The sequence below is a fragment of the Battus philenor genome, unplaced genomic scaffold (assembly GCF_028537555.1).
Source record: "Battus philenor isolate CCGP_79_NKW_IND1 unplaced genomic scaffold, ilBatPhil1.0.hap1 SCAF_8, whole genome shotgun sequence".
In the NCBI taxonomy this organism is placed as follows: domain Eukaryota; kingdom Metazoa; phylum Arthropoda; class Insecta; order Lepidoptera; family Papilionidae; genus Battus; species Battus philenor.
The window spans coordinates 12,257,605-12,275,920 of record NW_027181748.1 but is presented as its reverse complement, the minus strand read 5'-3'; the positions used below and the strand labels follow the sequence as shown (position 1 = coordinate 12,275,920).

The following is an 18,316-nucleotide window of genomic DNA, read 5'->3' as shown; positions in this document are numbered from 1 at the left end:
CGCGCCATGTTATGCTATTATAATAAGAATTGTTACAAGTAATACGAAGCAGTGTAACCGAGTTTCATGTTTTCTAAAGGCTTTACTATTATTCCAATTTAGAATTTAGCCTCAACAGAAACAGATAAGGCTAAATCCTGTATGTCCTTTTTTTCTAATATACCTTGTGTTGGAAAAAGTGCAACATGCGATCATTATCATTAAGAAATTACAGGATATAAACAAAAAATAATAAATCATAAGCAAAACAGTTTTACTCAAAATAAACTCTTATTATTACAGTATTTGGGATTAATTTACAGCATTTACGCCCGTCTAACGAAAAAATAACTAAAAATTTTCTTAAAACAGACATCTACTCATTTAAATAAATCTTTTAAGATGTTCACGTTAAATTTGTTAACACAATCTAACATTTTCTTCGCCTTATTATGCTAATTTAATTCAAATAAACTACACAATTACACTTTAACCGGAGCAAGCTGATGAAACATCTTATAAACTCCGAGTCAATAACCTCACCTACGTAAATATAACTTCAGTTTGCACAGTTCCACGACTGTCACAAATGGGAAAAACGTGTGTTTTCACAATATTATTACGCTTTCCACCTCGCACCTATTAATTAATAACAATTAGTTGCACAGAAATTGTGCGAGTTTTTTTATTTATTGTAAAAGTTAAATAAAACTATAGTCACCATTCGCCGTACATATACTTTGTAACAACATGGTTCAAAAATTAGATATCTTAAATGTTAAATACCCCAAATTAAGAAGGTAAGAATAATCACCTTAATACATAATGTTTGATTATGAATCACGATGAAACTTTTCTCTTTTTTGTCTCCTTATATATCACATTCAGATAGTCGTAAACTTAATTTATTTTTTATGTATTATATCCATTTTTATTTATACTTTTAAGTATGTGTAATCGTCTTATTTAGTGAAAAAAATTAACACAGCTTTAAACTAATCAACTAACACAACAATCGGGAGCCCCGAGTCCTAAAAAACATACAAAATGTCTTTAAAAATACACAAAATAGATTTCTAACTCAAATTGAGGTATGAAATATCAATTAACCTTAATCACAATATTTTGGTTTTATTACGTATCCAATCTGTAGATGTCTATGCAAATCGATCCTTTTTTTGTCACATTCAAATGATTAACATGAATTGAACACTGACACGGTTCGACTCTTCTAATTATAATAATTACACTAAAACAAAAAAGCTAACGAACTCAAATTAACCATACGTCACTTTTTATGACCTCTTTGACCCAGTAACAAAGTGCGACCTGCACGCAACGATTTTGCTCATTTATTTGCCCGCGGTACGTTTAGTGTGCAAGAACTTATCCGCACGCACTTCCATTTGTGTCAGTAACATACATATAATATTTTGTATATTCGTCGTTTTACAGTCCATAGACGCCCATTGTAAGGCATATGTCTAACCCTACAGATATCTATGGGGGGATATAACAATCTCCACGTTTGGCAAACGGGTTGGCGAAAGCAGTGTGGTATTATGGCACGCAGCAGACACTGCTCCGATCCTCTGCAACAAGTTTACAAAGGATCGGAGCAATGTTAGCAGTGGTAATCCTAGGTAATTAATGCACAAAGTATGAATTAATCGATATTAAAACTAGGATAATTATCAATCCTTTACCGCTGGGCTACCACTGCTCGATTTCCATATTCACACGCACCTATATAAATTTTTAACAATCTTAATAGACACTTAAAACCGTGCGCAAATTATTATAATTAAACTTTATACAGTATGATTATTTATAGGCGTAAAAGCATTAAAAAGGTTAATGTTCTGTCAATTAGTGTACGGTACACACTTTAATGAATCCATGGTTTCAGAAACAATGAATATTATATAACGTTACGATACTATAGTTAGAAAAAACGTTATCAAAATTCGAATTACAATATATGAAAATTGATAATTGTTTACTATCTGTGCGGTCAGAATTTTTTAGACTGTCGCATATTAAACGATAAAAAAATGTCACATATTTCAAAGCACTTTGTACAGAAATGTTGAAAATATGTATAAACGCTTTAAAATATTTCCTGATAAAAGAGATTTATTCACCGATTTACAACTTTTACACCTATAAGCTATCATACTTTAAACATACAACATACCTTTATACTTAATAAAAAATAATCGAACAACAAAAATAATAATACACGCGTTTCAGTGATCTTGGTAATTAGGCACAATGACCTGCGTACACGAAATGCACAGAATATACCTATTGTTTGTTTCCTTTTTTTGTGTAATATATCTGGATAGAATAAATTATATTAATCATTTACTTTAATAATATTATCTGGAACATCCAAATAATTAAATAATTTATCACCCAGCGTCCACTTAAGCAGGACAGAGGGAAATCACAGTGAATTTTCACGTCGATCTGTCTTTGGGCTACGCGTTTTACCTCGCTTCTCGATTTATCGATGTGTTTCACTTCCGCCTATATGATGCGGCGCCAGGATTGTTAAAGGCAGTCATATTTACGTTTCCCTTGAGGATTACAATCCAAGGCTTGCTTTGGTTTATAGTCAGGTGCCTGATGTAACTTGTAGCCAATCCAATTCATCTTTTGCCGTTTGAACTGTTTTTTGATCGTGTATTCGTGACGCTACTCTAGAAGGGCAGTCTTGGAAAGTCAGGATTTGGCGGAGGAACCGGTTAACGAAGACTTGGATCCGACGCATGAGTAATTTCGTTATTTTCTACGTCCATCATGCGTTGTACGTCCGTCCACGTACATAGGCTGAAAGTAGGTTCTAAAAATCCAGGGATTTTAATACCACTAGATAATTTAAGTGACTGCTACACGGGTGAAGATGTTGGCTTTGGTTGCCTTTAAAGCGATACTTACCTTGTGTTCTCTATGATGAGATACAAGCTTCCTTTCAGACAGAGGGTGTGGTCCTCAAAAGACTACGCCATCTTTCGGAATTTTGTCCAACCACATTTATTTACTAACCAAGTTTTTTCATTATTCGTAATCAATGGGAACGTTATTTATAAGAATCATAACAAAAACATTTTTTTGTTTAAAATGTCAAATATTGAGGGATAATTTTTATCATCAACATCATTTCAGTCATAAGAATTCCACTGTTGAACAGAAGCCTCCTGTATATATTTTTAAAATGACAGGTTGGAAGCTGCCTTCATTCAGAGTCTTGCAATGAACTTAACGAGGCCGTCTATCTTTCTTATTGGCGGACCTTCTACGATGCCTTTGCCAGTCCGTGGTCTCTACTTTAGAACCTTAAAGCCCCAGCGACTATCTGTTCTGCGTGCTAAGTGGCCTGTCTACTGCTATTTCAATCAGCCGGTCCGCTGAGCTTTACCAGATACATTTTTTCGTCAACGGATATTAACAAATATTGTAAGTACTTATTTTAAAGGTTTCTCCTTTAAAATAAGTACTTACAATATTTGAGATATTAGATAGTATTAAAAATTTAATGCCTCCATAAACATCCAGTAAGTGTATTTTGTTTTCGTTATATTGTAATTTATCTCATAGTAACAATGACCGCGTTACATCTTACTGTCCTATCTCTCGCCACGCAGCATCCGGCGTCCGTAACGTCGAAAATGCGCCTACTTTCTTCCTACTGCATCTAGCGAACTTTGTGCCGTCAAAAATAATCGTGATTCAATTGTAAAAATTGCAACATTCAAATTTGTTCTTTATGGCCTACAGTTTACGGTTTATTCATAAATTGCTCTACATGTATGATACGGTTGCTGAAGAATGAACTTTGTGCCTATTAACTCTGTGTTCACATTGCGATAGCTGCTGTTCAGGCCACGCTTAGTACCGTACGCGTATTTTACTGTCAGTGTAGAAACTAAATCTACAGGGCTCGGCTAGTCGCTCGACAGCAGCGGCGGAGTGCGTACGTGTATATCCGTTAGTTAAAAATAGACGATTTTGTGCGATATATATTTTTAAATCTAGTGTGATTAACGATGACTTGTGGCACTTGCATATTGTGCGAAATAGTGTCGTAATGGTGTGAGGAAGCGATGCTATTGCGCTCGCTACTGATAGAGGAATCGTGTGCCGGCATGAAGGGTCAACCGGTTTGGTGAGTTCACTTAACTGAACACTTGAATGTAGATTAGAAAGCCCTCGCTATTACAGCTAAGCTCCTACTCGTGTTTTTAAACCATAAGAGAATAGAATTTATCACAAGCACAACTTCTACTTTGATGCGACGTAAAATTCTAGACGAAACTGTATAAAAACTATGTATTATTATAAAGTCAAATTGTGACCAAAATATATAAGGTGTGCCGTGTCACTTTTAGGATATGTATTATTAAACAGTTTCTGTTTATTTGATTTGATAAATGTTATTAATTCTACATTATCTTGGCATTGGCTTAAAGAATATATATTCCATCAAATGCACCGCCTGTACTATACTCATTTCTAATAAGCTTCGTCTAAAATACAATTAGAACAAGTTTAATTTAAGTTAATTAATTTGCAGCAATGTAAAGATACGAAAATTAATTTTTAATTAAAAAGTATTTTCCATTCTGATCATCTGTTTTCAGTTATCTCTAAAACACAGCCTCTGTCAAATGTCTCGCTCGGTTTTTATTACTATTTATATGCGTGACAGACATAGCTAGTCTGGGAATGGTTGGATTTCCGGTAGAATAAATAAACCTTAAAATATTTACATATGTAATAAAAAGTTACTTGATATAACTTTTATTTTGTATAGATATATTTTGATGCTTAACTTTTATCTTATAAAGCCTTTATCCAATAAAGTAGACGCCTAGTCGGTATTAGGCATTTAGCTCTTGTCCTCTGTTTGGTCTGCATTAATACTATGAAATAACTATTTCGTATAAGAACATGTTTATAAATAGTAAAAAAGCTTTTGTTATTTTTTACAATTTCACATTTAAATACCTTCATTATTTTACCATAGTAATAAAAATTCACTCAGCACTTTTGCCTCAGTTTTTGATGGCTTAGTTTATTGTAACAATCTCTTCCATTTTAGATGCCATCAGATGATGATTAAACATTAATTAATGTGACGTTGATGAAGAGAAAATAGTTAATATTCTGACATAATTACCTGCGCTGAGATGCTTGGCGTAATCGACTTGACAAATACAATTTCATTAATTCAAGTTTAATATTAATATTTGCTAAACCAAGAAATATTACGTGAATTGTATACCGATAGAGATTATGTATTACCGATAAAGTAATAAAAATCGCATATCTAAAACTCAGACTACTTAAAAAAATATTATTGCAACTGATTATTTATGTACGTTGTGCATATTTAATATTTAATCATAAAAAAAACATATCCAAAGAAATAATTAACAAGAACTACGCGAAAACTTCCCTTTTTATAACATTTTTAAAAATCGTGCACAATTTTAAAATTTGTAAATAGTGGGATTTTTAAAAACAATAAAGATTCCACAACATTCAGGACATCAATCGATTTTGGATCGATAATTCTTTTTATTAAGTTCGACATCAGACTATTTTAAATGTTACCAACAAACTCAAATGATACGACGTTAAAAAAATAAAAAATATTGAACAGTCGCCTGTCTAACCCCAGTTGATTCCCCAAGAAAAATAAATTTGTGACTTAAATAATTTTTAAAGATTTACACGTGATTTTCATCCGGCTTTTATTGCAATCATTTTAAATAAACATTTTTATGTTTTGTTACCGCATATGTTTGTGTGAAATTTTTTCCGGGCCGTTTTCTTAGAATTTACTGAAATAGGAATAACCTAAGATCCGTGACTAGATCTGAAAATATTAAAAAATGGTAAACATATGAAATAATAAATCACCTTTTATTTCGTAAAGGTCTATTATTTTATTTTCAATTTACAAACACGTCATGAACAAAATAGAGTCGGGACTTTTTTCAAAATAATAATTTAATTCACAATAAAAATGTACATAAATACTTTCAACTTCTTCTCCTCTTTTGTGAGTTTTTGATCTTATCACTAAGTCGGAAGCGGCTAAATGATTTTACAGATAAGCGTCGCGCCTCCATAATGATTTTCAAATGTTGTTACGGTGATATTTATGATGGTCACAATTACACGGTTGGATCAAGCCCGTTCTAATATTAAATATTAAAAAAGATTTGATTACGGGCGCTTATAAATCAGTTAAGACTTTTTCCGGTTGAAAAATTATGTAAATGTTATCGCCTTCGCTGATTCAATATCGAAGAACAGATACAGATCCTTTTGGTTAAGTTATTTAATTTCAATTTACTTCAAATTCCTTCAAACGACATCTGAGAATAACTTAGTCGATGCCCATTTCCTTGGAACTGTGTATGTATCTCATTACGCATTCCGACACCGCCGCTGTTATGAGATAGCCAGAGTAAACTTTCTTAAGAATTACGTTTACCTTACAGTATCAATATAACTTGGTTGTGCATAACCAATTTACAATATTTTTAGCTCTTTATCTATGTAATAGTGAAAAAGGGTAGAGTATAGATATTGACAAAAACGAAATGATGGAATAGCTGTTGCCTTAATACCCTTTACTGTATCACTAAGAGGTAGTACAGTGCTATCGATACCGCTGTACCGCTACTTAGGAAAGCGCGGCGAGGTGAGACCCGAGGTAAAAAGAGTATCTGACGCCGCGATCGTTGACGGCGAACAATCTTAACGGAATGACCAATACTCTACCCGTCTCGCTACGCGTGTACCTATGGCTAGGCAAAGTGAAACCGGAAGCACTATAACACGAAAGAACTTGTCGAAGATATTACGATAAAATAAAAATGAAACAAGATAACGTATGCAGAATGTTAGTGTTACTGTAAAAACAATTCCCATATAACCGTCAATAATATTGTCTCTAAACATTATTGACGACAAAATTACTTTACATTTATATTCAATACGCAAACGAATATACCATCGATTGTTGCATATTAGTGTCTCATGTATATACTATTTCATTTGAAATACTGTATCAATATTAATAATTAAGGAATCATTGCTTCTATTATTAAATATATAAAGAAAACCTACTGGGGACACTCGGCTACTTTACCGTTTAAACATGGATAGCATTAATTAGCGCGGTACATATAAGTCCGCCATGTGTCAACTGCACATTCTCATTGTCCCTTCGACTATTAAAACAAAAAAAAAACAAAGAATAAATCCGCACTTAACCTATGTTGTATCATAATGAAAGCTCCCGTCTATAGCTTATTCATTATATTAATTAAGTTTTCCTGTTTTATTCTTCATCACAGGTTATTGCTATAATAAATGCCTAAGTATTTAAAAAAATACCCTGCCAAGCGAAACGATTATGATAAATCCTCTATCTATGGGGGAGGCCTATGCCTTGTTGTAGGCGTTTGCATGCTGTAACAACGTTTATGTTGCGTAATGTTCTTAAAGAAATACCAAAAAATATTATTTTATCTTTTATTCATTTTATACCCCTTTTTGTACTTAACCTTGTCGAAGTCTTCCGAATAAATAAAGTTAAATATATTTTATATCTTTAATATCTATATTTAATTATATATTAAACACATATTATTTAATTATGTAATTAAAAACAAATAAAAACATCTCCGCCCCACCAAATAAAATGACGATCACTATTGTCATTTTTATCTAGTTTTAAATATTTGCCATGTACGAGGCACATATACACCTTAACAATTTTTTTCCATAATTTTCAGTCTAAAAATGGCGGAGATAGAAAAAGTTTTTTTTTCTCTCTAAATAAACAAGATGAAGTACAAACAGGAATAAAAAGATTATACGATATAAGTTAAAACTACTACTTTTAGGTATGTTAAGAATAGATATAATTACATAATTATTATATGTCAAGTTCGAAAATGCATCTTTTAAGGAGAGACTAAAAACAAAATACAGATTATATCTCAAAAAATTTGGTTACTTAAATCAGTGAAAATAATTATAATAACATTCATATAAATATTTTCATTTATCATTTTATTCGGAGGAGGCGGCGATTACATAAATACATTCATGCATTTAATACAATAATATCCATATAACAGCCTTCAGACTTTTACTGAATGCGAATGAATCGATAGTTATCGCGGATCAAAATGTTTTGTTAAATAACATTTTCATCGCTTTTCCGGCATATTTTCTCATTAATTTAATATATTTTTACATTAGTAATTAACTCTATCGTCGTGACGCTAGAGCCCAATTACATTAATTAATATTAGATACGAAAGCAAGCAATCATGTCTACAGATTATACTCAATTCACAGATTATATATAATCTACTCAATAATTATTTCATGTAAGCTATTACAGTCTTTAATATATAAGATTATTAAAAAAATTGTTATAAAACAGCACTCCAGTAATCCGAATTTCTCTCTTTTAAATTTCAATTATCTGCGCTAAGACAGAAATTGTCCGTATAACCCGAATGACGTATGTCAGCAAAGGCCCATTGTTTTAGCAAATTAGCAAGAACTGTTGCGTGTTGTACTGTTAACTAATTATAGAGAGTTCAAATAACGGTAAACAACGGTGTAATCGAAAGCAAATGAATCATTCAACTAGACACGATTAAGTACACGTGTACGTGTGTACATATACATACGCCCATTTTGTTTATCGTTAGAGTGACCACAATTCTTGTTTTCTAATTTAAAAGTATTCTGAATAAATCAAATTACCATTACTAAAAATTTTGTTTAAAAACCGAGGTGGAACTTGTAGAATTAATAGAAATTAATTTACTTTTGCCTTATGCATGATGGTGTCCTTCTTCGGATGTTTTGTGCCGGAACGGATTTGCCGCGGCGCGATGATCTTTCACAGCCGCTTTTAGTCCCAGGTCGTCCACAGCTGGACATAGATATTCTTCAGAGATTTCCAATATCAATGGATAAATGTGGCCAGCTTCCTACGTCTTTTGACGACCTACTGTGACTATTTTTTTTTAAATGAGAAAAGTTTTTGACAACCACGTCTGGTAATGGTTGTCTGGTAGAAATCGCCACGAGTGATAAAACCGCCTGTTGTACCTCTATATAAACTGTTTTTTTCTATTTTTAGTTATTATCTATGGTGTACAATAAAGTGAAGATATATATGTATATAAATATTTACAAATATTAAGATTAAGAAATAAAAGTTGTGTGTATTAGGACTGTCCGTAAAGAGTATAAAACATGGCGTCCGTTGTAAGAGCGTTGAAAAAATCACGTTGGGCTGCAAACTACAGGTATCTTCGCGTGTATTGAGATTTCTAGGTCACGCATTACTGCTGCTTCCGTACGCGCCATCGATTTATTGTGAGAGGTTTTAAAAGTCGAAACGGATATTAATGTTTTTTACAGGTTTCTTTAATTCACTCGTTTCAGGGCCATTTAACAGAAGCGAGTAAGGTCATTTACCTCAGGGAACGATTTCGTTCATAAAAAGTTTAGAGAAAACAACGTACGTTCATATTGTTGTCGGCCGAAATAGATTCTTCTAGTTTCGAAAGTACAATAAAATAAATCAAGTTACTTGTTTTTATTCCATTGAGCAACTACTAAAGATTCTATATTTTAGTCATTCGTTTGTAACAATATCTTTGTTTGTATGTAGTAATACAATTTTTACCTCGAGTTTAAATTTTTGGTTTTTTATGTAGAACAGTTGAAGTTTTCATGGTTTATAACTGGTCACCTGCCAAGATTCTTTTTTAGCTGTGATGACAACATCTGTTTGTGTAAATACACCCTTTTGTTACTTTGTAATCTACTTCCATAATTTCTTAACTTCTTTTTCTGATTTTACATTTAGATCTTTATATCGTCTACTATATCTATAGTATACTAGAATTACAAATCGTTATTATAAATAAATAAATAAACTCTACAAATTTTGACATTCTTAGGGACATAAAAATATGTAAGCTTTAATTTATTTATTATCATTTATAGTAATCAATGCTATTAAACTCAATCTTAGGCTATCAATTTCCAGCATTAACCAAGAAGACATTAAAATAACTTTTTTTATTTAAAGAAAGTTGATTTATGGATCGATTTCACCGGAAAGAATCTACCAATAAATTCACATGTATTTGTAAATATTTCTCTGTGATGTTTCCACTGACAAGTGAGGTTGACAGGTGCCAGCGGATCAGAAGTTTATTATGCGATTTGAAAAATGTTTTTTTTTTAATATACTACGTACTAAATCAACTATCTGCTTTTGATACAGTCCATAAAATATAGTAATAATTTCGATGTTGTATACAACCAGAAAATGTAAATCTATATCGAAAAACAATACAAAAACATGTTCTCCCTTCATAAAATTTTTTATAGTGGCGTAAGTTTGGCTTCAAGGACAAAGAGGGTGTTTCGCAATCCTACCCAATTTATTATTATAGACACCAATATAAACTAAATATGACAAAGGTAGGTGTACGTTTTTGCTATTTATTATTATTTACATTATTAAATTGAAGATCTTTTAATTAAATATTCTAAATTTTTCGTTAAGTCTCATCTTCGGTGAAAAACTCACACAAATTTTTCCTTCTTATTTTTATTATCACACATACAATAAAGCTTTGAAAATCTGTACATCAGTTTACTCAATATCTAATTACTTTTTACCTATATAATAAAATATAAAATTTAAATTTAGTGGAGAGATTTTTTCTATAAATTATTTGGCATAAGTAATGATTTTAAGGTTACATTAGTAATTTATTAAAAAACATAATCAGTAGCTTATATTTGTTTTAAATAAAAGTGAAAAAATGTAAATTATTTTTTTAAAATATGGGATTTTTTATAAGAGTGCATTATGTCAACCAACATAAACGAACGAATAAGTAATTTATTCAACATGAATACGATATTTGTACTAAATGTTAAAGTTATATTATTTTCTAATACATATACGATGAATAATTGAATGTATCAAAAAATTAAAATTGCTTTCAAATTTCGTTTCATAAAACTCAACAAAGCCAGATCGAAACATAACTCCACACTCCGTTCGTTTAGTAACAGCCGACCTCCTTCAGCTTGTGTACACATAATAAAATTGTGTTTTCAAACGTTTTATAGTGGACCCACGTTCTGGCTTTGTATTAACCTACATTTTCCCTGCCCAAGACTCCGTTTTTATGAAAATAAACTGCATAACGTCTCTGAAGTCAGGTAATAAAAAATACAGGTTACGTAATTTTATTAGACAAATGTTACAAATTTTATTATAAACACAAGGTTTTAAACGCTTAAAACATACCAAAGCAGGTTTACGCGGTAATAACCACTGCATCTAAATCAGGCTCAAACTAAAGTCAATGAACTTTTAATACTGTGAAAAAAAAAATCTGCACGCCTTTCTGCGGGATTCCGACGGGTATATGCTGCAGCAAAAATTAAATAGCCAATTTATACGATAGATTGAAAGAGATAAAAAGCGAACCAGATATACGATGGTAAATTCTGAGAGAGTATCATTAAATTATAATTAAAAAAGCTTTTCATCTATAATCAAAGCCCATTTTGAAAATTAATAGTAAGATTATGATTAATGAAATATGCGCACAGACGATCGCAGTGATATTATATTATATAACGCGCCGTGTGGCAATGTTAAACTAGTCTGCTTGAGAAATCGCCCAGGAACTATCTTCTAACACGCAACAGCGGCCATTTTGTTTCTGAGAAAGTTTGTATTTATCTGACATCTTATTCGACGTTTGTTACGAATGATCGTACGAATGTATGAGCATTTGTTTGGTTTTCAATACGTAAGCAGATTTAGTTGTTTTAAAAATTATAACATAACGTGACTTTATCGTGGTTATGTTAAACAAAAATGCAAATAACATGTCGTAGTTTATGACGTGAAAAATTATGACTGTGCAAATATATTTTACCAATGTAAGGATTTTCGTCTAAACTGCTGACCGCTTTCTTACTTGTGTAATAGAAATAGTGCACCGTCAAATTATCGTTAAATGAAAATTGTGTAATTTATCAGATTCATAGAAACCATAGAAAATTTTCTTTTTTTTTTGGTTTCGAGGAAGAAAATCTTCTGGTTACACACAAGATACCCTTCTCATGGGGAAAGACAATGTTATATTGAATTCTTACGCACTAAGTCTCCCTTGCTTGATCTCCCCGCTTTTTGGATCTCAACATGATGATGTTGAGATCCATTCATGGTCACACTTATTTTACTAGTCTTAGCCAACAGCTTTTTGTTGTTGTATTCCGATTGATATTTGCAGCACCGGGATGAAGATGGTAGAGCACGAGAGAACAGTAGAAAACAGTACCAAAGCTAGAGATATTAGACATTTCAATCAATCAGAAACTTAACCGACTTATACGGATGCTCAATTGAGTTATTGAAAGTAAGGGCCTCAGATAGGACATCGGTTTGAGCTGTCACTCGACACAATTTTAAATTACATTACTATAATAAGCTATAATAGATGACACTGACATCGTGTTAACAGCGAAATATGTATAATGTTGCGGTTTCATCATTTTACATAATATTTTTACGGACAGCTGTTCTATTGTTTTGGCAACGGTAGTACGTTGGTGACGTAAGCGAGAATCTCTAACTCTGACACAGGCCGTGTCTAATTATTAACATGTCAAATTTTCATTCTGTCGCGATTGTTATTAATTATTACCATTCATTTATCAATATATTAGGTTGAGGCCATGATAACCGCATTGTTGCGTTTGTGTTTAGGGCTAGATACGTACTGCTGTCATGATAATTGCAAATGCAAGTGGCGTGGCGATATCTTGTTACATTTAGTGACATAAACATATATGGTATCAAACAAGAACGCTTACTGGCACGTTTATCATCTGCCGTAGTATAGCACTAACAAATTGAATTAATTAGTGTTAGTAACATTGTATAAACGATATGCCACAAACATATAAACACTATTTACATGGTGATCACTCTGAAATATGTTACATCAATTTATTTTTTGAAATGCGAAGGGCTAATAACTTCGAGCGATACTAAATCTGCAGAGACAAACATTAAACAATAATTCATTTAATTATGTAATAATACCAATATTGAATATGCTTTTTCTTATATAAGTTTGTATATTTTCTTGTATGCTAGTATATTATCATTACGTTATCAATTATTTCTTTAATTCTTAAGTTTTGGATAGGATGAATACACCTCACCTCCCAAAATCTTTTACAACTATTTCCTATCACCCTGTATACATCCCACCCCTCCATCGTTGTCCTCATTGCTAAAGGTCGTGATCCCCTGTATACGGAGTAATCTTCACTATACTATGCCATCTGTTCCTATATAATCCCGTCCTTTTTAGCTATATGGTCGAAACATAGTACTACGTAATCCCCGCAGCTAGATGATAGAAAGCCTGGTTTTGATATTGAGATCTCGCAGAGTAGGCTCATGGTGCAATGTGCGGAATGCAAGTCATTACAATATACACTCATATATATAAATATACATATAAATACATATACATATATAGATATATACATACATATACATACATATATATATATATATATATATCTATATATATATATATATATATACATAGACATGGCCGACATAGACATGAACAAATAACGGGCTGCGGTCAGCGACAGGTCAAAATTTTATGTTTACATTTAAAATGAAGTAGTGATTCGAATAACTAAAATAAACACAGTGATAACTACAAAAGTGTGTCATGGATGTATAGAATAAAAACATGATAACCAAAAAGATATATCAAAGAAGTAAAATGACAAAGGCTGGAAAGTAATGTCAAACATGAAAAAAAGAAGTGGTTGACATCATCGAACGTGCAGACGGTGTGTACGTTTTTATTCAGACATGTACTTTGAAGACGTAACAAGCGAATTTCGTATTCTCATATAATCTGACGATGCTGTTAACATCATTTGAACATTAGAAATATATTCGGCTTTTGTAATATCATCAATCAATCGTTATGTAAAATTAAATATCACTGAACAAAATTGTTTCATGGAATTTTGGAACTCTGCATTATTTCTCGAGTTTTCTGTAAATATTAATGCAGTTTTGTTTGTTAAACATGCATTTTAATACTAAATAACATTAATTATATAATTAAAAAATTCAAGCCAGATTGGTTCCGTCGCCGAGTGCCACGGACTCGACCTTCGAACGCCAGGGTCACGGCTTCCACGCAAATCGACTAATTTCAAAAGGAACCATCTGAATTGTTCCTTTTGCACGCCACAAATTACCGCCTTATTTCAGCTGAACACGGAATCCCCGGCCTTTTTACTTCGATTAACGAATACCATTCGCTTCAAATTAAATTTTCCTAACAGTGTTTAAAATAATATAACTTATAAAATATAATACTCTTTTTAAAGTAAATATTGAAACTCAAAATATCGACAAACCTCGTTTTCGCGATATTATAATGCAAGAAATATGTTCACGTTTCGTGTAAAATAAATTAAAAAAAATACATCTGTCCATAATTTCTTATTTACAAATACCGTTTACCTTAGTTCATGTTTTATTTTTATACGTGTATTGTTTACTTTTGAAAGTAGTATAACCGGTGTAGTTTCTAATAAATACTTTATTTGTTAATACAATATAATTCAAGCTAGCGTTTTAAATTAACTTGCCTAACAAAACTAATGGATTGTAAAACAGTAATCATGCACTGATTTTTTTATAATTTTACAGTTTAGCTGCGTTAGAATAAATTTAAACATTAACAATAACTGTTTTTTTACATTAAAAATTATTATGAAGTTTTAAAATTAAGAGGCCGTACGACACCCGTGAAAATTTATGTAACCTCACATTTGTGCGCAACCGGCACGCGTATGTCACGTGTTACGGAACGTTACAAAACCATTCTTACGTTTATAACACGTGTTGCTCGTAAACATACACTTAAACATCGCTTTGATGTAACAAAAAAATTATATGATAGTGACATAGTTTTTATATATGATTATTTGTGTCGAAATATATAAAGTGTGACCTGGAGACTTGCAATGCAAGGATGTTAAATTTCTATCTATATCATCACTATTATTATACACCATGATTGATTACTGGTGTAAAAGCTTTGAAGGGGTAAACCTGCTGTCATATTTGCTAATATTATATTGTTGGCCTTAGAAAAAAATCAATGGTTTCAAAAATAATCAATACCTAAGAAATAGCGCTCTTAAAGTTCGGATTAGTACTTAAATTAGTTTTTGTTTACTAGGTGTTGCTGCGACATAAAAAAAAGCTAATGTAAAATATTTCAGAGTCGTCTCTTTATTGATTTCTTACAGAACGATTGAAAATATGTATAAAAGTTTAAACCTTTTGTTGACAAATCTATATCTATATAAGCTTATTATTGACAAATCTATATCTATATATTGACTCCTTTCAAGCCTTTTACACCTATAACCTATCAACCTGTATAAATATATGATCTATGTAACAACGAGTGATAGGTGATACGCGATATCCATGACAATGGATACTTTTAAAGCTTTTAGCCTGTCTACACGCGTTTGGACTCCGTCGAATAACACGTAAGGTAGTCCTTTTCATTAGCACAGTTATTTTACTGGCGCTGCCGTAGTAAAAACTTTTGCTAGTGATCTTATAGGTAAAAATCGCAAAGTCACCTAAATAAGCGATAATATTTTATGGCTTATTTAGGTGACTTGTCATTATTTAATTTTGTATAATATTATACGCAATATTTATAATTCGACCAAAACAATCATTCGTGGGTCGACCCTAGGTGGAATAACAGAAGTATAGATCCGAGCCGAGGAATCCTCAAGCTAAGTATAAAAAATATCTAAGTTTATCGCCTTCAGCATTCTATCTGGAAGAAACTGAAAATACCAACAGAAAAACAATGTTAATTTATGGCAAAATAATCGTTTTTCAATTAAAAAGCGCAATGAAAGTAGGTTAAGTGGGACTATGAGAAACTTCAAGGAAAATTATCTATAAGTAATTTATTTAATTAACAAAATAACAAAGCCAATTTATGGAAAGTGCGTTAGGTAATAATATATTACAGCGTCGTTGGAAGCAGAAAATACTTTCTGCGGTTTATCGGCCGTGAAAATAAACAATGTATTGTACAAGCTTAACATTACTAATAGCATTATAGATGGACGGCAAATTGCTGGAATGTCTGACGTTGTTCTATATTTTTCTAATACATTTTCAGTTCTTTTCGAGTTTCAATTATCCATATATTATTTCCGCTGATAAAAGACGGTGTTGCCTTAAAAGTGAATTAAACGCATCGTTTAAATTTGGATAAGTTAATATCAGTTTATTACGAAATATAACGTCTATAAGATATAAAGCAATAAAAAAATGACGAACAAAAAATTGACGATTATCTTGTTGTTGATGTTCTCTTCGACGAAAAACAATACGAGATTTTTGCCAAGATTTTTGATTGTATCAAAAGAACCAATTTTTTTTTAAAAAAAAGTGCAACACTAGTTTATTTTCTTCATCATTATTGTTTCAGCCGTACAACCTTCACTGCTGTTGGGCATAGGCCTCATCCATACGTTTCAAATAGGATGGAAATAAGGTTGGACTGGTTGGCACCGGCATGCATCTCACGATATCCTTCACAAGGTGTGATCTGTCCACCCAAACCGTTTCGTAGTCTCCTCACCAGAACCTCAAAGCTCCAAAGGCCATTAGTTCTGCCTATTGCTACTTCAATTTTCGCCCATTCGCTGGGATATATCGGTTACTTTGGTTTGGGTACGGCTCTTTTTATTTGTAATTCGTTGTCTAAGGGCAATAACGAGAACAGCCATCTCAAGCGCTCGTTGAAAGACTGTGTGATTACTATTGATAGAACCCCTATTGATAGAACACGTTATTTTAGCTTTGTCCGATTAAACGTAAATAAAATATGAGGTTAATTATCGATAATTTTGACGTAAAATAAATTTATTGCAACGTTACGACTTCGACGCGATACTTAAAAAAACTGTGACGTCATAAAAATAATAATGCCTATTTGTATTCATAGTAAGAAGCAAAGGGCAACGTAATGTAAAATAAAATAATTGAATATTTCTTTACATTTTTGAAATCTATTTCGAGATTCTTTTAGTGCCAAAACTGAGACAGAAAGGAAGATTCCTTTGATCATAAGCCGTAATTTATTTTTTACATACGCTTAAAAGTAACACTTTTCGTTTATATTATTGTATATAAGACCAAGTACGAGTGTGAGGCGCGATCGATAAAACTCGAGGCAATTCTAAGCTCGCTTGATGTGAAATATTTCTATCAGAATTCTACTGCATGACTACACTCTATTTTAATGTTCTCTCGTTATTTTTTAAAAGTGAATTGAATAGTGTAACCTCTTCACACTATATTTGCCTTGTGTACAAATTGTTCTTCAACGTCAAGAAGCAAAATCTGTGAAGATATAACAATAGACAAAAGAAATTAATTACAAAATCTTGCTAACAAACTTAGTGGAACTTTTATTCTTCTTGTAAGAAAGACCTAAATAACCCACTAATCGATACATTCGAAATTCGAAACAAAGGATGTATCGGTTTCACCTTGATGATTTCTTTCATAGTTCGGAAGCAGTGACGTTAATTTACAAAAAAAGAATTAAAATTAGAGTTTTTTTTAATATCTTACTAATTTAAATAAACATAAACAGAATTCCAAATTTAAATAAGAAGCAACTTTTTGTTTTACATTTAGTTATAGCATTTCTTAACTGCTGCTAGTTTAACCTATTCCGCAGGTCTTTTGCAATCGTGTCTAACTGGAACAATGCGAAGTAATTTCGTATGCAAGCCTGTCTAATAAATAACCAAGAATTTATTCAGCGTGCTGAAAAGAGTATCAACTATCATTCAACATATAACGTGAACGTCATCGCACGATGACATATAATAATTTTGAATACATCAGGGGTGACCAGCCTACAGCTCTGAAGCATATTTGTGGCTCACGATACATGTAGGCGATGTTTTTAAAAATTCAAAAAAGGAATTTAAACACTGATTACAATTAATTGACCAGCATCTGAAGTAATTACTAAGAAGTGCTGTCACAATATATTCACCAAGTTTTAAAGAATTATCTAGAAAAATTAATGTGTTTAATTCTTAATATTTAACGAATTTTACTTTGTACTTGTTGTCA

General features: G+C 31.8%; 1 protein-coding gene across 2 annotated transcripts in view; it reads left to right on the top strand.

The window, feature by feature from the left end:
• LOC137931535 (uncharacterized) overlaps window positions 1–18,316 on the top strand; it is a 113,554-nt gene that overhangs the window by 46,394 nt on the left and 48,844 nt on the right. The window contains exon 1 of one of the 2 annotated variants that reach the window (XM_068774958.1): window positions 3,953–4,150. The exons of the other annotated variant lie outside the window; for it this stretch is intronic. Coding sequence (XP_068631059.1) covers window positions 4,089–4,150 — 62 coding nt within the window. The 5' untranslated portion in view covers window positions 3,953–4,088. Of the gene's footprint in view, window positions 1–3,952; window positions 4,151–18,316 lie in introns of those variants that run through there. 2 annotated transcript variants of the gene reach the window in all.